At 41.3% G+C, this 20,503-nt stretch overlaps 1 protein-coding gene across 5 annotated transcripts in view; it reads left to right on the top strand.

The window, feature by feature from the left end:
- The first annotated feature begins 6,212 nt into the window (after window positions 1-6,212).
- The window catches only part of KLC1 (kinesin light chain 1), a 38,713-nt gene continuing 24,422 nt past the window's right edge, over window positions 6,213-20,503 (top strand). For 4 of the 5 annotated variants that reach the window (XM_060271657.1, XM_035105184.2, XM_035105191.2 and 1 more), the window contains exons 1-4: window positions 6,213-6,422; window positions 17,903-18,164; window positions 18,357-18,587; window positions 18,894-18,972. In XM_060271657.1, coding sequence (XP_060127640.1) covers window positions 17,904-18,164; window positions 18,357-18,587; window positions 18,894-18,972 — 571 coding nt within the window. In that variant the 5' untranslated portion in view covers window positions 6,213-6,422; window position 17,903. The remainder of the gene's footprint in view (window positions 6,423-17,902; window positions 18,165-18,356; window positions 18,588-18,893; window positions 18,973-20,503) is intronic. The other variant, XM_035105198.2, reaches the window with a different exon arrangement.

The following is a 20,503-nucleotide window of genomic DNA, read 5'->3' as shown; positions in this document are numbered from 1 at the left end:
TGCATATGCAGTTTGATCCTTGAATGCTTTCTGATCCAACGTTTTAAAAGAAAAAAGCAATGCCCTCTGAAAACAGAACTTCATTGATTAATTCTCAACTAAAGAGGCATTTTTTTTTTGTCATCTTTCTTCCCTGGGTATATTTCTGCTTTTCTTCCATGTTTGTAGCAATCCCAAGTTGACCTTCCAAGGTAACAGCAAAGAAGTCCCACGTGGGCTTCATGTTGCTTGTAGGTTACACTCCCCGTTTCCTTTGGTTGGCTGGTGTTAACTAAAGACTGCAAATGACATTTTTAAAGACAGTAGAAAAGAAAAACAAGCAGCCAGTTGCTTTCCTATTTTAAAACTGTTGTTGTTACCTGCAGGGCAGGACTTCTATATTACTCCTGAAACAAAGCTCCTTGGCAAGTCAAATTAAAAGTACACGATGTGGGAAATTATGCAGTTAAAAACAACAACTGAGCTGCCAAATATATAATATGCAAATGAAGGAGAAAAACAACATAGTTACCAGTCAAATGTTTAGTTGATTAATCAGTTAGATTAATTACTGCTGTTGAACTGCACAGTAAGAATCACCGATTCAGTGCTTGCCAATTCCACAAAAATATTGGTCCAAAGCAGGGCTCCTCAAAGGATCTTAATTGTTTTAAATGTTTTTATTGTTGTATCACTTGTTTGTTTCCCCTGGGCTTTTCTACCAGGAAGGGTGGTATGTGTGTATACAGATGGCAGCTGTGGCAAACCACCTTGCACCTCCAAAATTATTTACTTATTTTGAAGGAGGTGGTCTCACATACCTTATATGTTTTCTTTACTTTAAGCTGAAACCTTTTGTTAATTTCTCTAACCCTTCTACTGCTGTCACCATGTATAAAATCCAAATTAGTTTACCCACAAGTAGCTATAGATAAGCTATGGTACAAAACAGCACAGATTTCACTTTAAAGTGAAAAACAAATATATTTCTTTTAAGCCAACTGATATGAACAGTTATTATAATACTGCAACACACACACACACACACACACACACACACACACACACACACATAAAATACACGTTATAAATGTGTTATAACACTGTGGCACCAGATGGCGCTGTAGAGCTGAAATCAGAACTATGAAATTTTCCATTGTGAGCTTTAAAATGTTTTTTCTCAGAGCATTTTCAGATGGCTTAATTATCAGGAATGCTCTTAACCAGGCACCCCCAAACGTGGCCCTCCAGATGTTTTGGGACTACAATTCCCATCATCCCTGACCACTGGTCCTGTTTGCTCGGGATGATGGGAGTTATAGTCCCAAAACATATGGAGGGCCAAGTTTGGGGATGCCTGCTCTAAACCTTAGATTGCTACAAAACTAGATCTGTAAATTAACCAGGAAGCTCAGAAGGGAATCAGAACATGTGATGGGAGCAGAGAAGAAGCGAGTGAGAGCCTGAAACACCTTCCTAGTATATAATATATACTATATATAGCTACCGGTATGTGTATAGGTGCTGGTGATATCCATTAGCTTGTATCAAGCATATCACCCCACCTTGACCTTTATGGTATGCAATAACACTTTAGTACATCATCTGTCTGCCAGATCAAGCCTGTAAGGAGGCACAGATAGATGCTTTCGGTGGCTCTCCCACAGCTTTGAAATGTTATTCTGGAGACTCACAAAAGCCCTAGAATAGGACAAGATATAATTATAAATAAATAAAATCAGTGTGCAAATTATTCCACATCTGTACAACCCCAATTTTCATTTTTTGAAAACTATCCTCTACTGTTATGAAAATGAGTTCTTCCCTTATCATTTTTATCAGACAGGAATTCTCTTGTGGGCTAAATATTGTTTTCCTGTTCCCAGGGTTGTGTCCTCAATGATACTGTGAAGCTTTGCTTGGAGCCAAGGACAGACTTTTAAATGTAAATAAAAGGCAAAGAGGAAGTCCTAACTGGATGTCAAACTTCCAAACTTGTGATTGCATATCTCTGCTCAGCTCTAACAACACTCAGGGTTGGCAATAAAATGCACGTCAATACAGTTGGAAAGAAATAATGCTAAAGGTTGCTGGTGTAGGGTCCAGTCGAAAAATAACAGTCAAAAAGTTATTTCACTGCTGAGTAAATATATTGTGTTATAGCCCAAATAGATGGGTTAAAGTATATAAAAAATAGATTTTTTATGAAAAGAAAACCCCAAAACAATATAAGGTAAAGGTAAAGGACTCTTGGACAGTTAAGTCCAGTCAAAGCGACTATGGGGTTGCGGTGCTCATCTTGCTTTCAGGCTGAGGGAGCCAGTGTTTATCCACAGACAGCTTTTTGGGTCATGCAGCCAGGATGACTAAACCGCTTCTGGCGCAATGGAACACTTTGGCAGAAACCAGAGTGCACAGAAAATCTGTTTACCTTACCGCCACAGTGGTACCTATTAAAAACTTACACTGGTGTGCTTTCAGACTGCTAGATTGGCAGCTAATATAATATAACAGCTAATGTAGCAGCCTGCTTTGCACTTAATGCTACGCCAAACCATGGCTTAGTAAGACCTGAATGAATGGGCTTGGGTTTATGGGCTCTGATACAGGAGGAAGAAACAAAAGCAGGGAATGGTTGATGAGAAGCTGGATTGAAGGAGCGGTGAGGTCTTCAGTTGCTTTCAGAGGGGGAACTGGGGGCCCAGCTCTCCCCTCCAACCTCCCTGCAAAGCAGAGAACCTCAGTGAAGGCTAGGGAAGGTTTTGGTCAGCCAAGGGGATAGGTTGGAGATGGCAGTGACTGAACTGGAGCCTGAACAGGATGGATGCAACCTCCTTCCCTAGAACTAAGTGCTACCTTCAGAAACGGGAGCAGACCCACCCATCCTGATAGAGGGAGTGATTGCAATCTTGAACTTCCCATAAAGTAAGAGAGTCTCACAAGTGAGTGTAGCGTACCTTATATTTAAAAGCTAGAGGAGGGGCAAGGAAACTTGTTGAGACATCTTTGTTGCTTCTGTCAAGTTCCAAACATATTGCCCTCTTGAACTCCTGAATTATGCTTCCTGAGCGCCGTGTGTGTTGCTGAGCCTGTACTGTTAACTTGCCTGAATAAAGATCTCTTCCTAACTGACAAAGAAGAGCCTCTGTCTGGATGTGTTGGGCAGGAGACAGGACAGGGCTCCTGGAAAAGAGTTTGCAGCTTGTTTGTACACATCACCTGCTTAAAATGTCAGGCTCCTCATGAGAAGAGAAGACTCCCTGGAAAAGACCCTGATGTTGGGAAAGATGGAGGGCACAAGGAGAAGGGGACGACAGAGGACGAGATGGTTGGACAGTGTTCTCAAAGCTACAAACATGAGTTTGACCAAACTGCGGGAGGCAGTGGAAGACAGTGCCTGGCGTGCTATGGTCCATGGGGTCACAAAGAGTCAGACACGACTAAACGACTAAACAACAACACCTTGCAAGTCCTGGAGTTTTGCCTGTATCAAGACCTATTTTCAGCCATCATCAGGTCACTCTAGAAGAGGGTGGAGTCTGACGATATTTAAATATTTAACTGCAAGCCAGACATTGCTAGTGCAACAAGTATTTCTCGACCTGCTCCTATATCTACAAGGCTAGGGAGGTGCTGTCAGTACTTGAAAGGTACGATTGATAGCAGTTCTTCTATACATAATTCTGCAAGAAAGGTGTGGAGAGAGTAAACAAATATACTGCACGTATGCTATGTTTTGGTACACCTGCCTCAGCAACCATAACCCAGCTCATGGGCATAGCTGGGGGTGGGCAGCTGTTCCCCCAGATCAAGTAAAACAAAAACAAAAAAATAGTTAGGTTCTTGACCCCCCCCCCAACATAAATCCTGTGCATGCCCATGACCTATCTTACTCCACTTGGAGAAACAAACAATAGCAGTAATGTGCAACAAACCTCACCTCCAATAAGGAAAGTGATGAGAAAATGCATTGGAAAATGCATGACTTCCTTTTATTTATTATATACTGCCCTTTGCTAAAAGACCACAGGGAGGTTTACAGCAAAGAACAGAATCAACCATATATGTTAATGAATAACTTATATCCATGCAATACAAAAAAAGTAAATGTACTGTAAAAAATACAATGCATAATGATAAGTAATGCATAGTAATAAATAATACATATAGCTCATAATACATAATGAACACATACAATGAATCAACGATTAAATTATACATGTCATCCCAGCAATAATTTAATAGCAGGGCATGGACAAGCCCACTTTCCCATATACTTGTCACTCCCAAAAATCATGAAGGGTAGCTAGGAACAATCAAAGATGGAAGTTGGCTACTTATAAGTGGAGCTAGTCCAGAACATGGTTCTGTTCTGGATTTAAAAGGATCTCATCTAACCTCCCTGCAAACAAATCAGAATGCTCATTGAATAGCCAGCTCTGTCGAATCTCTCTGCAAACAGATCAGGACAAATGCTCAGTTAAACAGGTCATCTGCAACATTGGGAAGTGTACCCCAAACTTCTTAGACTGGAGAGGTACTGTATATACGTTTCTAAATTAAAATTCTAAGTGCATTACAGAGCTTCCCTCCTGGTTTTGAATGCAGAACAATTCTAGGGAGATCCACTCACAAGTTTGAGTTCAAGAGAGCTTCCTCCTAGCTGGGCAAAAATTATTTTAAATGTTTTAAATTTTGAACTGGTAGTTCTATTGATTTTGACAGTTTGCATGTATTCTTAGGTAAGCCCACCACCTCTTTTTTTGCCAGGAAAGGAAGCATAAAAACATTTGAAATAAAACTATTTTCAGAGAGTGTTTTTGAGGCACCTTTTGAGTTCGAACCTGCTCTCCTGGGTCTATTTTGGTTGCCCCCTCCCAGCATTGACTGATTTTATTTAAAGAGTTATTGGCGGACTGATTTGAATATGTTGGTTTTGATGGGGGCCCATTACAGTGGTACCTCTACTTACGAATTTAATGTGTTCCAAACACACATTTGTAAGTCGAAAAAAATTGTAAGTCGAATCCCATAAGAATGCACTGGGAGAAAAAATTCATAAGTCGAAGCAACCCTAACTAAAAATTCGTGAGTAGAAAAAATCCTATCTAAATCGCATCCAAGATGGCGGACGGAGCTCCATTTGTAAGTAGAAAAATTCGTAAGTAGAGTTATTTGTTAGTAGAGGTACCACTGTACTATGTGGTACACTAAAGTGTGGGATATTGCCCTGCTGGAAAAATGAACTAATAAGCTGAGAGTCCTTAGGGGACAAAGATGAAGCGACAAGTTCATACCTGTTTGGTCTGATTTGCCTACAAATGAATATGGCTGATAGTGACTCAGTACATATGAATAATTTTAATTACTTTGCCTTGGTATAATAAGCTCCATGTTTTGTAACCCCGTCCTGTTTAACCCTTATGTTATGCCTATGCTATAAATAGTTCGTTATTGCCTTATCGATTTTGGTTTTATTTTATACTGTACCTGTTTTTGTCTGACAGTGATTTATAATTGTACATGGACTGAGTATTCTATCACCAGACGTGTTTGAAAGCACTGTATTTTGTTGAATTTTGTATAACCCTTAAAATGTGTTATTTAATAAACATCATTTAATACATTCAAGCTGCTGACCCAAGACATTTTGGCACCTGAGGCGAACCACAAAATGGTGCCTCCCTCTGCAACAATCAGGAATGTGGTGGAATAAAGTTATACATTGGGATCTGCTGCCCCTGCGGATCCTGCCGCCCAAGGCAGTTGCCTTGCCTTGCCTCATGCTTGGGATGGCCCTATACTTTGGTTTTATGTCTGGGTTTTTGTTTTGTTTTTTAAATTAATATATATGTGTGTGTGTGTGTGCTATTTTCATTATACAGTACTTTATTTCCCCCACTTTTCAGTCTTTCCAGCTGCCTAATCAAGCGGGCTCCACAGTCAACCTAACTAACCCAACCGTCAATAAAGCTGGGCACTAGAACGTTCCATGCCGCCCATGAGGCGAAGGCGAAAGGACGCGCCGTCCTGCCAAAACAACTGGTCGAACAGCGCGCGGCCGGAGGGGCAAGCTAGCCCCCTCTCCACTCCAACCAGACTTGGCGCATGCGCCTTGTACGGAAGGCAGCCCTCGCGCGCGCGCGCCCCAGCCTCCCTCCCTCCCTCTGACAGCAGTGACATCATTGCTGCCGCCGCGCGGAGGATTGTGGCCCGGGAGGGAGGGCCGCCATTTTCGGTGAGGAGAGGGGCGGAGCTGAGGCCGCTCAGTCAGCCTTGGGAAGCCGGGAAGGACCTACTGTACCTCTCTCTCTCTGTCTCTTTCAGCGGCGGCTGTAACTGCAACAGCCGCGGTGGCGTCGGCGGCTGTGCGGAGTCCAGCCTCCTCCTCCCCGGGACTGACAGCCGGCTATTCCGGCCTGGGCGGAGAGGTCATAGCTGGGGTGAGTGGCCGGCACGGCCGTTTTTCTGGCATCCTCTGCCTGCCTCCTCCGAGCCCCCCCCCCCGAGCCAGCGGCCTGCCGCCCCTCCCTACGCCCCCTCCGCCGCCCCTCAGAGATGCCGGGAAAGGGCGCCACCTATAGGAAGGGGTGTGTGTGTGCGTGTCCCTTGTATAGTGGGGAGCGATGCTGGATCTATTGGGGTGGGGGGTGGGCGGAGGAGGCGTGAGGTGATGCTGATCCCGAGCACCTAAGCCCGATGGGCAGCGTCTGCGGAGGGAGGGCCAGATTCTGCGTGGGTGGGTTGTGGCGGCTAATGAGGATGACGAGGATGACAATAGTAATAATTTTATTATTTATACCCCACCGTGGCTGGGCGGCTTACAGGAGGGGGTGTAACGCTGGGTGGGTGGGCTGAATGGAGCACTTCCAAAAAATGGTGATTATTGTCATTATCATATGTACATTTTCCCCTGACGGGGGCTCAAGGCGGCTTACAGGTAAATATGAGAACAGCAAAAAACATGCCCCCGCCCCAATCATTAACAACAAAATTGGAGCATTGATAGAATTAAAACTGTTTACATATCTAGAAGATGGAGGAAAGGGACATGCACCGGCGGAGGAAGGAGTAATAGGAGGTTGGTAGCAGCCAGATTTGTTTATTTATTAAGCCGTTGGTGCCAAGGAAGTGTACGTATGTGTGTCTTCCTTCCTTGGAGGCTCTTTCTCTCTTGCGGCCCCCCCACCCCATTTTTCCGTCGCCGATTACTCATCCAGAACAAAAGGCAGAGCCAGGCTCCTGTTAGTCCCGGGTTGGTCCCTGGGGGCAACAGCCAGTCCCGTTGGGATTCCGCGGGTGTTCAGGCGTGGATCATTTGCAAAGAGCCAAGTAGCCAACACGAATCTCTCTCTCTTCCCTTTCTCCCCCACCTGCAGCTGGGGAAAGGATGCAGGAGAGGAAGGGATCGGCCTGCATGTAAGGGATGTGCTTCCTTTACAGAGGCGACAACCCCCTTTCCTATCTTTCTCCCTCCCTCTCTCCTTTTCATATTCGTCTCGCGGTTTGGGGGGCTAGACAGTAGCATCTAGGGATGAGGAAATGTGTTACCTCAGTTGCATTTTTAGATGCAGGGTGGCTCGATCCTTCTGGGTTTTTGTTTTTGATTGAAATAAGGAAGGGAGAGGGGGTGGGGCATGCTTTTGAGTCTGTTAAGGCAGGCTCATCAGCTTGCTGTCTCCTGGCTTTCTTCTTTTCTATTGATTACAAGATTTTGGACTCTGAAACTGTTTTGAAGAAATACTTATGCATGGAACCAGGATGACTGATACCAGGTTACAATTAGTAAACCCACAGTCCTAACCATTACTTCTCAGAAGTAAGCCCCACTGAATTATAGCGTAATTAGCCTTAATTTTTCCTACCTAAAATTACATGTAAACTACTGAAGCGTAAGAGGCCCTTTGAACAAACAGGACCAACCCTTATTTATTAATAACAGGAAATCTGACAGATGACTTTTATAGGATCTTAGAAAACTTTTAAAAATCTAGGAAGTAGTTTTCATTTTTGTATCTTGATGGGGGAAAATATTGTAGAGCTTGCAATTCAAGCATAACAGTATGACAGTAGAATGAAATATAAACTAATTAATGCTACAATCCTATAATACTCACATAACTGGTAGTAAACCCTTTTGAACTAAGTGGTTCTTACTTATGAGTGGACATGAATAGGATTGTGCTGTGTATAGAATAAGTATGCATTTCTGGGCTGTTGTATAGAAAACAGTTGGACCATCTACCTTTTGCGTACATGTCAGAATTGTATTCTCAGCTTTCCTAAAGAGCCATTTGTTTTAAAATGACATGAACATATTTTGATTTTACTTTTGATTTTAAATATTTCACTTTAGAAGTTCTTTTTCTAAGAATTTTGAAAACCAGGTTGCATCATGGTGGAAGACATTAGTCACAGGACTCAAATGCATCTGGAATAATAAATCCAGCATTCATCAACAGTGAAGTTAAAACAGATCCATTAGACAGAGCTATAATGTGCTATGAGGCAGCACAACTGAGTTATAGCAAGCATATTGCTTAACAGGAAACTGTTCTGAGATGACTTTGTATTTTAGGAAGCTGAGAATTGTGTGGTAATAACAGCTCATTCAGAAATGCTTAGGAGCCAAAATCTATTGTTTTTATTTTAAAAAGTCCAAGACTGAATAACAGTTTTATATAATGTTCCAGATGTTTACCTATATTTTTGTGATCATGAAAATAAAATTGATCCATACAGTTACCTTGACATTGTTAAAATTACGTACTGTTTAAAAATGCATGTCCTATTATAAAATAAAGGATTATCTGAAGTAATTGTGAAATATTAATTTATTGCAAGTGGGGGGCATAATTTGGGCTTGAGGAAACTATTGTGTTTTTTTTAGAACCCAGAGATCCACCTACTGGAGTCTGGTGTAAAAGAAATGCATTTAAAGAAATCTGATCCCAGGAATTTGCTCTTGAGTACTAGAACTGAACAGAATTCTCAGTCCTAACACAGAAGAATCCTAGTAATCCAATGTTTTCTTTATTTCAGCAATATAATTTAGAGTCAATTTGTTGTTGCTGTTAAACAATTAGAAGTCAGAAATCCTTGCCAAAGATCTACCAGTAAATTCAGTTCTGCCTTCTGTCCATGCTTGCCTTCTTACTAAGGCAGAGTAAAAAACAGAAGTGATTTAGAATGGAAAGGTTAAAAGAGAAATCTAGGTCACTGGCATAAGAGTAATAGTACTTGCAACCTCAGACGAAGCCTCTGAATATTAAATAAGAGTACAGAACAATATCTGAACATTAAAGGAAGATGAAGTGGGTTATAATATAAAAAATCAGTGTAATGTGATTTTATTTTAAAGGAGGGATCAGTTGCTGTTAGCTTTATGTCTGAGTTTTCCATCAGGCTTTGGCAAAATGCTCACCTGCCTCTCTTTCCTTTGTGCTGTATCTGTTGGTTTCTTTTGCTCACTTGGGTGCCCTTGGGATGTTTCATTGTACCCTCTAATGCAGTCTCTGGCTTTTTACTGCAGGCTAAATTCCCTTTGGACATGAGGATTAGTGCAGCTTCTCTTCAGTCTCCACTTTTCTCATATGCCTCTGAGGCGCAGTTAGCTTAGAATATGTTTTTACTCTGAATTTTCAGTATAACCCTGTCTAGTGTGACAATATGGCTTCTATATACATTTTAGGCTTCTTAACATTCAGAATAACAAGTGCACGAGGTAACATCAAACAAAAGCTGTTTGAAAGAGCTATGGTGCTCAGATACGTCATTTTCTTTATAATAGGAACTAAGCTTCAAATGTTTAAGCTTCAGTTTTTGGAATCTTCAAGAAATGGAAGCCCTCCAATTTAATTTATTCTTTGCAGGATGTACTGCTCATAAGCTTGCATGTAAAATAGCATAGGAAGCAAAATCCCCTGATGAAGTTTGTCCTTATTACTATACTGCATTTTCTATGTCTTATTGCTGATGCACATCCAAAATACAGTATATTGATATTCGGGGGGGGGGGGTGAATGGTTTTTTTAAGATGACAGATTAGGCAGGAAAGAATGGATTGTTTTGTCAAACTTTTCTAAGCAGCAATATTCATTGATGCAGTGAAGCAAGTATTTGGAAAATATCCCCCCCCTTTTAAATCAAAGATAAAATTGTAATGGATAAAATTTGAAGCTGTTCCAGAGGCTAGGACTGTTTCTGTCCATAAACTTGCTGCTAGCGATTATTCATCCCTTACAGAGCTTATTTTTCAGGGGTTACTCAAGGGTACGCAATACCAGCACCTCTTTTTTGTTGTTGCTAAAAAGTGCGGCACTTACTTAATGGCGGTTACCGGCACCTATTTTTCGAGAGAGAAACCCACTGCTCACAAGGCTATTGTAAAAATTATTGACAGCATATTTGAAACACTTTTAACACTCAGTATGCTATATACATCAATGCAAAGAAGTAAATTTTGTACATTTTTACTTCCCACCACAAAATAAACACTTGCCAGCATATTTTCTCCACTTTATTTTCCAATACACTAACATTTGTTGAGTAATTCAACACAGCATCTGGTTTCCAAAATAATTGGGGTATCAATAGCTTTGGTACCTGAAATTACTGAAGTATTTTGCGTAAAACTAACCTTTGTGTTTGTATTGCTGAGAACTGACTTATTTATCATGTTGTCTGTATATATTTTTTCAAACATATTTTTACCAATATAATTTAGTCCAATAACATTGAATAAGCTCAACATGGCAAGAAGTCTTCCTTCACATACTGACTTCACTTTAGAGATTATGGCTTATTTAAACCATAGTTTCCTGTTACATTGAAATGAGGAGGTTAGATTACTGGCTACTAACTAGCATAGGAAATTATCATATGCTGATTAGTAAACCAAGATTAAAATCATAGTTTCTCGGTTTGACTGTGACAGGAAACTGTGATTTCAGCACGTCATGATCCCTGAGCTGAAGTAAGTGTGTGAGAGGTTTTGAAATTGTTTTAGATTCATATGGTGCACCCAAAGTTGTGTGATAAAATTCCCTCTCCCTCTTTTCTTCCTCTGCAGCCCCCTGTGCCCTCCAATCTGCATTGGGGGTGTCCATCTCTGCCAGTTTTAATGTTTTTATGAGAATTTGAACGATTCTCATGAATTTTTGTCTTGCCTCACTAACATTTAGGGCTATAAAGCTATTTTTCCATCAGTCTTCATATGTGTTCCAGATTGCCATCCATGTGGCTTATGACTTTGCTGGTGGCACTCTGTGATTATCTGCTCTTGATGAATTCTCAGTATTCCATAAGAATAATATTATGAAAGTAAGAACATTCAGTAGTTTTGATTAGAGTAAGGAATACTGTACACTTGCAGCTTTAAAAAAAATGTATTTCAAGGGTAGTGTCAGTATTTCTATATACTTATGGTTTTATAGTATTGTGTACAGTGGCATTGACCTAGAAATGTCTACTTTTTATGCTGAACAAGAAAATAAATAACATGTAGATATGTTGATAACTGACTCAAGATGAATTATTTTTTAAGATGGGGGTGGGGAGTGTTGCTTGAAGGGGAATAGCTCTGAACATGGGAATTCTAAATCTTGAAAGTGTTATTTGTGCTGACAATGGGTGATCTCCACTAAGTCCAACTGAAACTAGCTGCAAATTGATTTTTGTTGATCTCAGTGTGTGACAATTGAATATCACCCAATAGACAGCTCACTGCCTTCATTGGGATACAGATGTAAGGCACCTGTTAAGTATTTTTCATTTATTGCACCAGCCATTTACACCTTGTTCCAGCAAAGGAGAGCTGCATGTAGAAGCAGGATTGCATGCACCCTGTTGATAAAGATGTGCATTCTCATCTGTGGACATGCTCATTTGGACCCCATTGAATTGGATGGATGCATCTTTTGATGTCTGTGTGTTCTGATGGGTTTGGGCCATACTGTTGTTAAATAGCTACACAAACTATTCTTAAATAAATATGCTGATATAGTTTAATTCTGTGTACAATGAGAACAGTTGGGGGAAATAATCAACATTGTATGATGCAACATTTATAATGTTGCTAGTATATGTTCTGTAGGAATTACCAGTGCTGAGAGATAAGTCTGTTTAACATTTGTCCTTCTGAAATAAACTGAGGAATTTGGCTGTTTGAGACATGCCTTCAGAAGAAAATAGTTGACTGATGAAATGAGAATTCCATATGTGGAATTATCAATGAAAACTTAAGTCAGGTGAGCATAGTGAAATGGCATCATACTAGTTTACCAGCATTTGACTCATTTACCTCTTTCACACATTTTCCTGTAGCAAACACATTGACAGACATGGCCTACTTTTACATTGCCTTGGTCAGATGTTCAGCTTGTTCTTTTTCTTCAGTCAGCGAATCTATGCAAGATGGCTTGTGTTGACTGCAAGACAACATGCTGAAAATGTAGGAGCCTCACCCTGGCAAGCAGCTCTGTGCATATCTTGAAAAGGGGGGAAAATCCCAAGATCTGCTGTTGACATGAGATTGGAACAGATAGGCAATGCTAATGCTGCAAGTAATCTAACAGAAATGTTAGTATTTACCAACCCATATCTGTTGGACAAAGCTGGACATAAAGTCATTTATTAAGATCAAGCAAAGAGGAAGATACTACTGCTGAACTGCAACTACCGGTAACATGAGGAAGGATCATGCATAGTTTATCTTCATGATAAAGATCAAAGAAAGATAGAAGAAAGTTCTTATCCCTTTGAAGCATACATCAAACTCTCATGTTCGGCAGGGTTGTTGGCATCCATCTGTCTCAAAAGACAATGGCTACAAGAAAGCTGCACCATCCACTACAGCTGATTTCCTGTTGAATATGTTCCACAAGGTGAATAAAGCTTATGGCAACTTCATTGCTGTGAGAATCTATTACATTTCAACCAGCCAATTACAAGATGTAATCTTTTGCAACAGTCAGAAGTGACAACTCCTGTATCGCTACAAAAAAGAGTTATAGGTATCATATCCCCTGATATTAGTACCTCTGATTTGGTCACATAGATGCAACCATGTTTTAAACTGACAGTTTTCACTTAAAAGTAGAATCAACAGTCAGCAGCTATCTTTCATAGATTGCACATGAGTTGATGGAATGTTCCTTCTTTTCATGTGTATGCTATTGGGAGTCTGAACTGGCAGTGACTGACCAGAAACAAGACCCGAAACAACACAAAGATATATAACTGACTTAATTTATTACCTTGCAATGTCATGTACTTCACTAAATTACATTATTATGTGCACTTATGACATGGATATGTTACTCATTCTTCTAGGAAATTCTGAAAGCAAATGTTTGGTTGGAAGTAGGTTTGCAATCAAAGAGCAGTTTGAAGTACATAGATGTTATCACTGTGTGCAAATCCCTAACTGGATATCATTGCTTCACTGGATGCCTTTTAAGCAAGGAAAGATTCAGCCTTCAAGGTTCAGGAAGGAAATGAGAATGTACAAGCCATGTTTTCTTCTTTAAACTGATTGGATTTGGAATGAGGTAACAAAAGCTTAAAGCAGGGGTCAGCAAACTTTTTCAGCAGGGGGCCGGTCCACTGTCCCTCAGACCTTGTGGGGGGCCGGACTATATTGGGGGGGGGGAATGAACAAATTCCTATGCCCCACAAATAACCCAGAGATGCATTTTAAATAAAAGGACACATTCTGCTCATGTAAAAACATGCTGATTCCTGGACCATCCGGGGGCCGGATTTAGAAGGCAATTGGGCCGCATCCGGCCCCCGGGCCTTAGTTCGGGGATCCCTGGCTTAAAGCATGGAAATTGAAGCTAGTTAATGAAGCAAGGCTGCAAAAGTTTGTAGTTGTGTACAATCAACGTGGTTCTCCCATGAGTGAAATTATAGGAACATATGGAAGAACTGTATTGCCATGTAAGTCATTCAAAATAAGATATTGTAGGCAATTTTATTTATGGAATTGGACCCAAGCTACACAAAGCAAGACATTGTTGTCCAGTCCACAAGTAGAAAACTGAAAATCAAAGTGCACAACAGAGGGATTTGATGGGGATCAGGATTCCCATCTCTTGGGATCTTCAAGTACGCAGATCATGATGCCTCGGTACCATTCTCATGTAGCTGGTGAAATAGAGGAAACTCATTCACACTGAAGATGTGGTGTTCTTCTTAGGGCAGCTGTTCTTTGTGGATTTGGAGATTTCACCCAAAAGTGTGCTCATTATCAATTTTCTTCATGTACAGCAAGTAAAAGCACAAACAAGGTACATAGCTACCCTTCAAAAAGCACAGGACTAGCCTGCAAAAGCATAATAATTGTATAAATTGCACAGTAAGCTAACTAAAGCCTCACAAAACTAAGGCATAAGACTACAAACAGTTAAGCATAAGGCTACCAAGCAAGAGCCGCTTTGAGACTCCTTCGGGTAGTGATAAAGTGGGATATCAAATCCAAACTCTTCTTCTTCTCTTCTACATGGCATTTTACAGCCAGGTTGCAGCATCACTGTTAGTTCTGGGTCTGTATCTAAGTTCCTCATCTTAGTTTCAGCAGCTGAGTTGTGGTTTTGCCAGTTGTCTGGCTCCCTCTTATACTCTATATTGTTTCACTACACTGACAAGGCTACTTTTCCTACTTCAAGTAAAGGTGTGTTCCAAGTAGAACCATTGAAGAACAGGAGGGATATGATACAATACTGTGCGTAGCTTTTTCTAGCTCTGTCACAGGTGTGCACATGCTCAGATTTAGGAATAAGAAGCTTCACCCAGTGTTTGGAAACAAGTTATGACCCAAAGGCTGTTGTTTAGATTTATTTTCTGATATATTTTGCATATTTGTATACAACCAATTTGCTCCCTGGCAATTCACAATAAAATGCATAGAACAATGAAATCAATAGTACACAGCAAACCAGGAGCAGAGGTGTATTTAAAACAGGTTAAAGCATAAAGCATGAAAGGCTTCAGGAAAGCAGATCTTCTTACAGTGCCAAAACATAAGAATGTGTGCATGGTTAGCCTCCCCAGGGAAGGAGTTCTATGAGTGGTACAGGGGTATTTGCTTTAACAAAGAATTGGCAACTAGTAGTTACCCCTATTCCAGCTATTCCTGACGTTCTGGAATAAGTTTTAATTGAGCACAGGCTGCAGTGGGGAAGGGAAACTGGGAGAATATAAGCCTGCCTTGTAGAAGTCCCTTTTTGCTTTTGCAAGACATATCTGGATCCAAGCCATGATATGTAGTAGCTAAGGATGGTGAATGTGCATGTCTATAGCACTCGTGATTCGAGTTGCAGTTTAGTATCATAATGGGAAAAGAAAATTGGTTAATTGCTAATGAGTGGTCCTTTACAATTAGAATATATTCTGTATTGAATATGTTGGAAATGGCTGTTGTGTTTTTGCTGTGCCTTTTTCAAAATTGAGTTGCAGTCTCTCACCCCAACCCCACCTCCCAGTGAGTCATGTGTATCTGACTGTGCAGTGTGAAATTTTATTTTTTCAGGAAACAGTTCCTGGCAAATTAGGGAAGTGTGACAAGTCTCTCAACTCTTCTTTTTGCTTTCAGATCTGTGGAGGTGACTAAGTATTTTGGTATTGCTAATCAAAGCTTTCAGATTCAGAGAAAGGACAGCTCAATCATGCCCCTTCTAACTCATGGGTGGGGAGCCAGTGGTCCTCCAGATGTCATTAGACTTCCAACTCCCATCACTCAAGCTGGCATGGTTAATAGTAATGGATTATAGGAGTTGTTGTTCAGCAACACATAGACAGTTAGAAACTGAGATATGACAGCTAAATAGCACCTTAAACCTAGGTTATGGGCACAAGAATGGAATGTCTAGGCGCACTTTTTATAACAAGAATACAAAGCTGAAAATGAATGAAGGGCAGCTAAAGTATTATGTTCATTTTTCAGATGGTCTAGTCCTTTCCCTGCCCACCCGCCTAATATTCTTAAAAGGGTCTCTTCTCCAGTCTTCAGAAAGTAGCTAGAAGTGGGGAGACAGAAAAAGTTCCTCCTTTCCTTCCACTCTGCAGTTTTAATCTGAAATCTTAGGCACAGTACTGTGCCCAGAGCTCAGAAACCGCTCTCACTAATGAAATTCCCTGTTGCAAAATGCGCCTGAAACAATGGGAGTTTTGAACACTGCATATAGATAGCCACAGGTTCCCCATATTTGCTCTAGCTCAGGCTTCCTCAACTTCGGCCCTCCAGATGTTTTGAGACTACAATTCCCATCATCCCTGACCACTGGTCCTGCTAGCTAGGGTTTATGGGAGTTGCACAGGGTCCCTTCAGTCCTCCAAATCAGATTTATGGAGGGGGAGCAAGGGGAATTGCTAGAAACAACTCCTCTCCCCTTTCTTCCATCAGGGAATTAGACAACATTGGAAGCCACATGATAGCTGCTGCTTTAATGTTTACTTCAATTGTTTTAATGTGATTCATCTTGCATGTGGGCAGAAGACTATAGTTTCATCTACCTCTGTCCTGAGTGAAGAGGAGCATAAAGATGCTTGCTCTTCTTTACTGTTCTGAGATAATCCCTAATGGTCCCTGATCATTATTATTTCTCCTGATAACCATATACTTACTGGGGGTTCCCTCCCTCTTAAACATGCCTTCAATGGAAATTTGAATACCTCTCTGAAATTGTAAATCTATGGAAGAACTGGTTAAATGAATTGTGCCCAAGCAGGCTGCGCAGGTTAGTGAGAGAGCAGTAAACTGCTTTTGACCCTTGGAAGTCATTTAGAAGTGCTTCTGTCAGCAGCTTTTAGCAGCTGAATGCACTGGTTTGCTATATTATAAAATAACAGGACAAACCCCTTTTACCTGTCTTTCATTAGTTTCCCTTACTCAGCCATTTCAATATTCTTGTCATTTAAAAAAAATTCCCATCCCTTTGAGTTGGGTGATAATGTATGCCTGCAAAACAGGATTAATAAATGGATATTTCACACAAATCAATACTGAAACAGACAGGTATTAAGTGCTTTCTGGTCCGTGTGGGTGTAGGAAGGATATCAGAATTCAAAAGCTTTGAGACCATGGGGCTGTATTCAGTGTAAAGCTGGGGAAATCAGTCCATCAGCTCAAGAATTTCTGCTTGCTTGAGAGCACAATCTCTCCTTCTTCACCCTTGCTGTTCTGGGGATTCAGCTCACTCTCCAGAGCAGATTTGGGGAGGGCATGTTGTGGCTGGCCTCCACTAGTGTGATGACGTAGCTGAATATTGTTAATTTATTTTTTTATTATCAATAATATGGCCCAGGGATACTATTTTAATATTGTTTAAAATATGGATTGTAAATTATGCTGTCCCTATTGTAAGGAAGGTTTTTTACTGTCTTAATACCGGTATTTAAGTTATATATCCTGTCTTTTTAATACTGTTTTATTGTACGCTGCCCAGTGAATGTTTATTGATGGGCTGCTACATAACTCATAACTCATAACTCATATAATTGTAGATTGGAAGGGACCCTGAGGCTCATCTACTAAAATACCAGTATATGTAACTTGCTGGCCAGCAAAGCTTACTCAAACCTTTCGGAAATTAAAATATTGTTGACTGCATAGCCTTTTTGTGGTAGTAATGTTTACTGTAAATATATTGGCAATATTTTATTGCATGAATCTGTAGCTGTATACAAGATACAAAATATTGGAGTACTGCTTTGTATTGTGGAAAATGTTTGATTTGAATAGGAAATTTCACAGGAGTTATTGTAGACATCTACATTCAAAATCTAGAGTATGTATACCAATATTTTTATGCCATTTGGGCATGCTTTGGTCTACTGCATCAATTTTCAAATAAGACCAATGAGAATGGTAAAATATGTTGTTTGGCTTTAAACTAAAGTTATCATTTCTGTGTTTTCTTAGAATGTATGACAACATGTCCACAATGGTGTATCTAAAGGAAGACAAGTTGGAGAAACTCACTCAAGATGAAATTATTTCTAAGACTAAGCAAGTGATTCAAGGACTAGAAGCTTTGAAGAATGAGCACAATTCCATCTTACAGAGTTTACTGGAGACACTGAAGTGTTTGAAGAAAGATGACGAAACAAATTTGGTGGAAGAAAAATCAAACATGATTCGTAAGTCTCTGGAAATGCTGGAACTTGGACTCAGTGAAGCACAGGTAAAAAGTCATCTCTATTTAGTCTGGTGTCAAAATGTTACCTTGCTTTGATACAATATTTTAACAATGTTAACAATTAAAATCTTAAATGTTGGATTTTTAAAGCAGTGATGCAGTTGATGCTAACCCAAATATATGTTCAAATATTGTAAGTCAAGAGGAATAATACTGGTAATTTCTGGTCCTTTCTAGGTAATGATGGCCTTGTCAAATCACTTAAATGCAGTGGAATCAGAGAAGCAGAAATTACGAGCTCAGGTTCGCAGGCTATGCCAGGAAAATCAATGGCTAAGAGATGAGCTAGCCAATACCCAGCAGAAATTACAAAAGAGTGAACAGTCAGTGGCTCAGCTGGAAGAAGAAAAGAAGCACCTAGAATTTATGAATCAGTTAAAAAAATATGATGATGATATATCTCCTTCAGTAAGTAGCTTCACATTAAAACATATTTTATTCTTCCTAATAGGAGAGTTGTCCAGCCCTGTGATCACCTTAGTTACCCTTTTCTCAATATCACCTGGTCATAAACTTAGAGTTCTCTTTTTGCACTTCTAAATATTATGCTTAGTAGATGATACAATTTTCAGCAACGGTATTTGTTTGAGAAGTAGGACGGGGAGACAGTAGTGAGACAAAAGGTGCCTTTTGCAATTTGTGGATATGCATGATGCGCATATCCATATTGATTTAGTAGTTCTAACTGTTTGTTGTTTCTTGGGATTTGTCTAGGAGGATAAAGACACAGATTCTACCAAAGAGGCCCTGGATGATTTATTCCCCAATGATGAAGATGACCAAGGACAAGGGAGTAAGTGAATGTAACTTTATACATTATATAGAGTGAGTGGGGACTAGTGGAAATTTAGCTTCTTCTTTAAGTCATTAGTACACAGTGCACAGCATAAAAGAGTAGCTGCAGTGTTGAACCCTGACAGCTGACTTGCCAGAAACAATAAAAATGATAGACTTGAAACTTCTGATGGGCAATCAGAAGTTGTACGTCAGTGTGAATATTTTTTTTTCCTAGTTATTGATAGCTGTCAGAGGGCCTGGTATGGCTACTCTAGAGTAACGACTCCAGCATGGTCTTTTAAGGCTTTTATTAAGTGCTGATTATTTACAGTGTTCAGAGCAGTAAAAATGCATCCTTAAGGTGAGGTGTCAGAACTCCCGAATGGCGATTGGCGCGTTTTCTTCCAGCACCACAACTTTGGCAGACCCAACCTCTTCCCCCTACGTTTGCGTCGCAATTCGGGAGTTGGGGGGATTGGCCTCCCCCCCGTGCGTCCAACTTCCTGTCCCACCTGAGGCATGGGCTCCACAACCTTGCCTGAGCCTCGGACACCACTTCCTGACTCTCCGCTGGAGGCAGAGCTCTCCTTACTCTCTCCAGCGCTTGGTGATGGGCTGGAACTTAAGATGGGAGGGACTTCCCTGTATCCCTTGTCCCTCACATCCACCCCCCTCCCAGGCTCCTCTCTCCCCCTCCCTAGTGGCTCTCTGCTTGCTGGGGACGAGTGAAATCCCAAGAAGTCAGTGGCATCCGAGCCTGTGGGTGTGAAAATTTCCCCCCAATCCGGCGATCTCTCTCCTTCCCCCTGAGAAGACGGAAATCCCAAGAAGTCAGTGGCATCAGAGCTGGTGGGAGTAAAAATGTTCTGCCAGTCCTCTCCTGCCTCTGACGTCGTCGACCTCGGTGAAACCCACACCTCTTCTTCCGTGTCCTCAAATTCCGCTTCCCATCTCCATGGGGAGCTGCTGCCTGCTATCCCTTCCTCCTGCTCCTCCCCCTCTCCCTCCCTTTCCATGTGCCAGGGCTTGGGCCTGTGGGGGAACAGGGCGTGGAACTCTTCCACTAAAAATTCCTCAGGTACTTCCGTGGCCGGTATCCACTCATTGTGGGATGGCGGAGTGTCCTCCCATGCTATCAGGTACTCCAGCCCTCTCACCCCTCTCCTTGAGTCTAAAATCTCAGTTGCCTCATTGAGCTGTCGGGCGTTTCCCGTCTCCCCCCCTCCCTCTGGAGGTTGATCGCTGTCCCTGAACCTGGTACTTTCCCTGTACGGCGACAGCAGTGATCTATGAAACACTGGGTGCACTCTCATGTCCTCCGGCAGTGCTAGCCTGAAGGCTACCGGGTTGACCTGTTGCGTGACCGTGAAGGGGCCCAGCCTCCTGGGTGCTAACTTTTTGCATCGCCCCCTGGTGGGAAGACCTTCCGAGGATAACCAAACCTTGTCCCCCACCCTGATGACCTCTCCCGGCCGCCTGTGGCGATCTGCCCCCTTCTTGTACGCTTCCTTGGCCCTCTCCAAGTGTTCTCGGAGCTGCTGGTGCAC

Source organism: Zootoca vivipara, chromosome 1 (assembly GCF_963506605.1).
Source record: "Zootoca vivipara chromosome 1, rZooViv1.1, whole genome shotgun sequence".
NCBI lineage: Eukaryota > Metazoa > Chordata > Lepidosauria > Squamata > Lacertidae > Zootoca > Zootoca vivipara.
The sequence above is the reverse complement of the archived record's forward strand: the minus strand, read 5'-3'. Positions and strand labels throughout refer to the sequence as shown.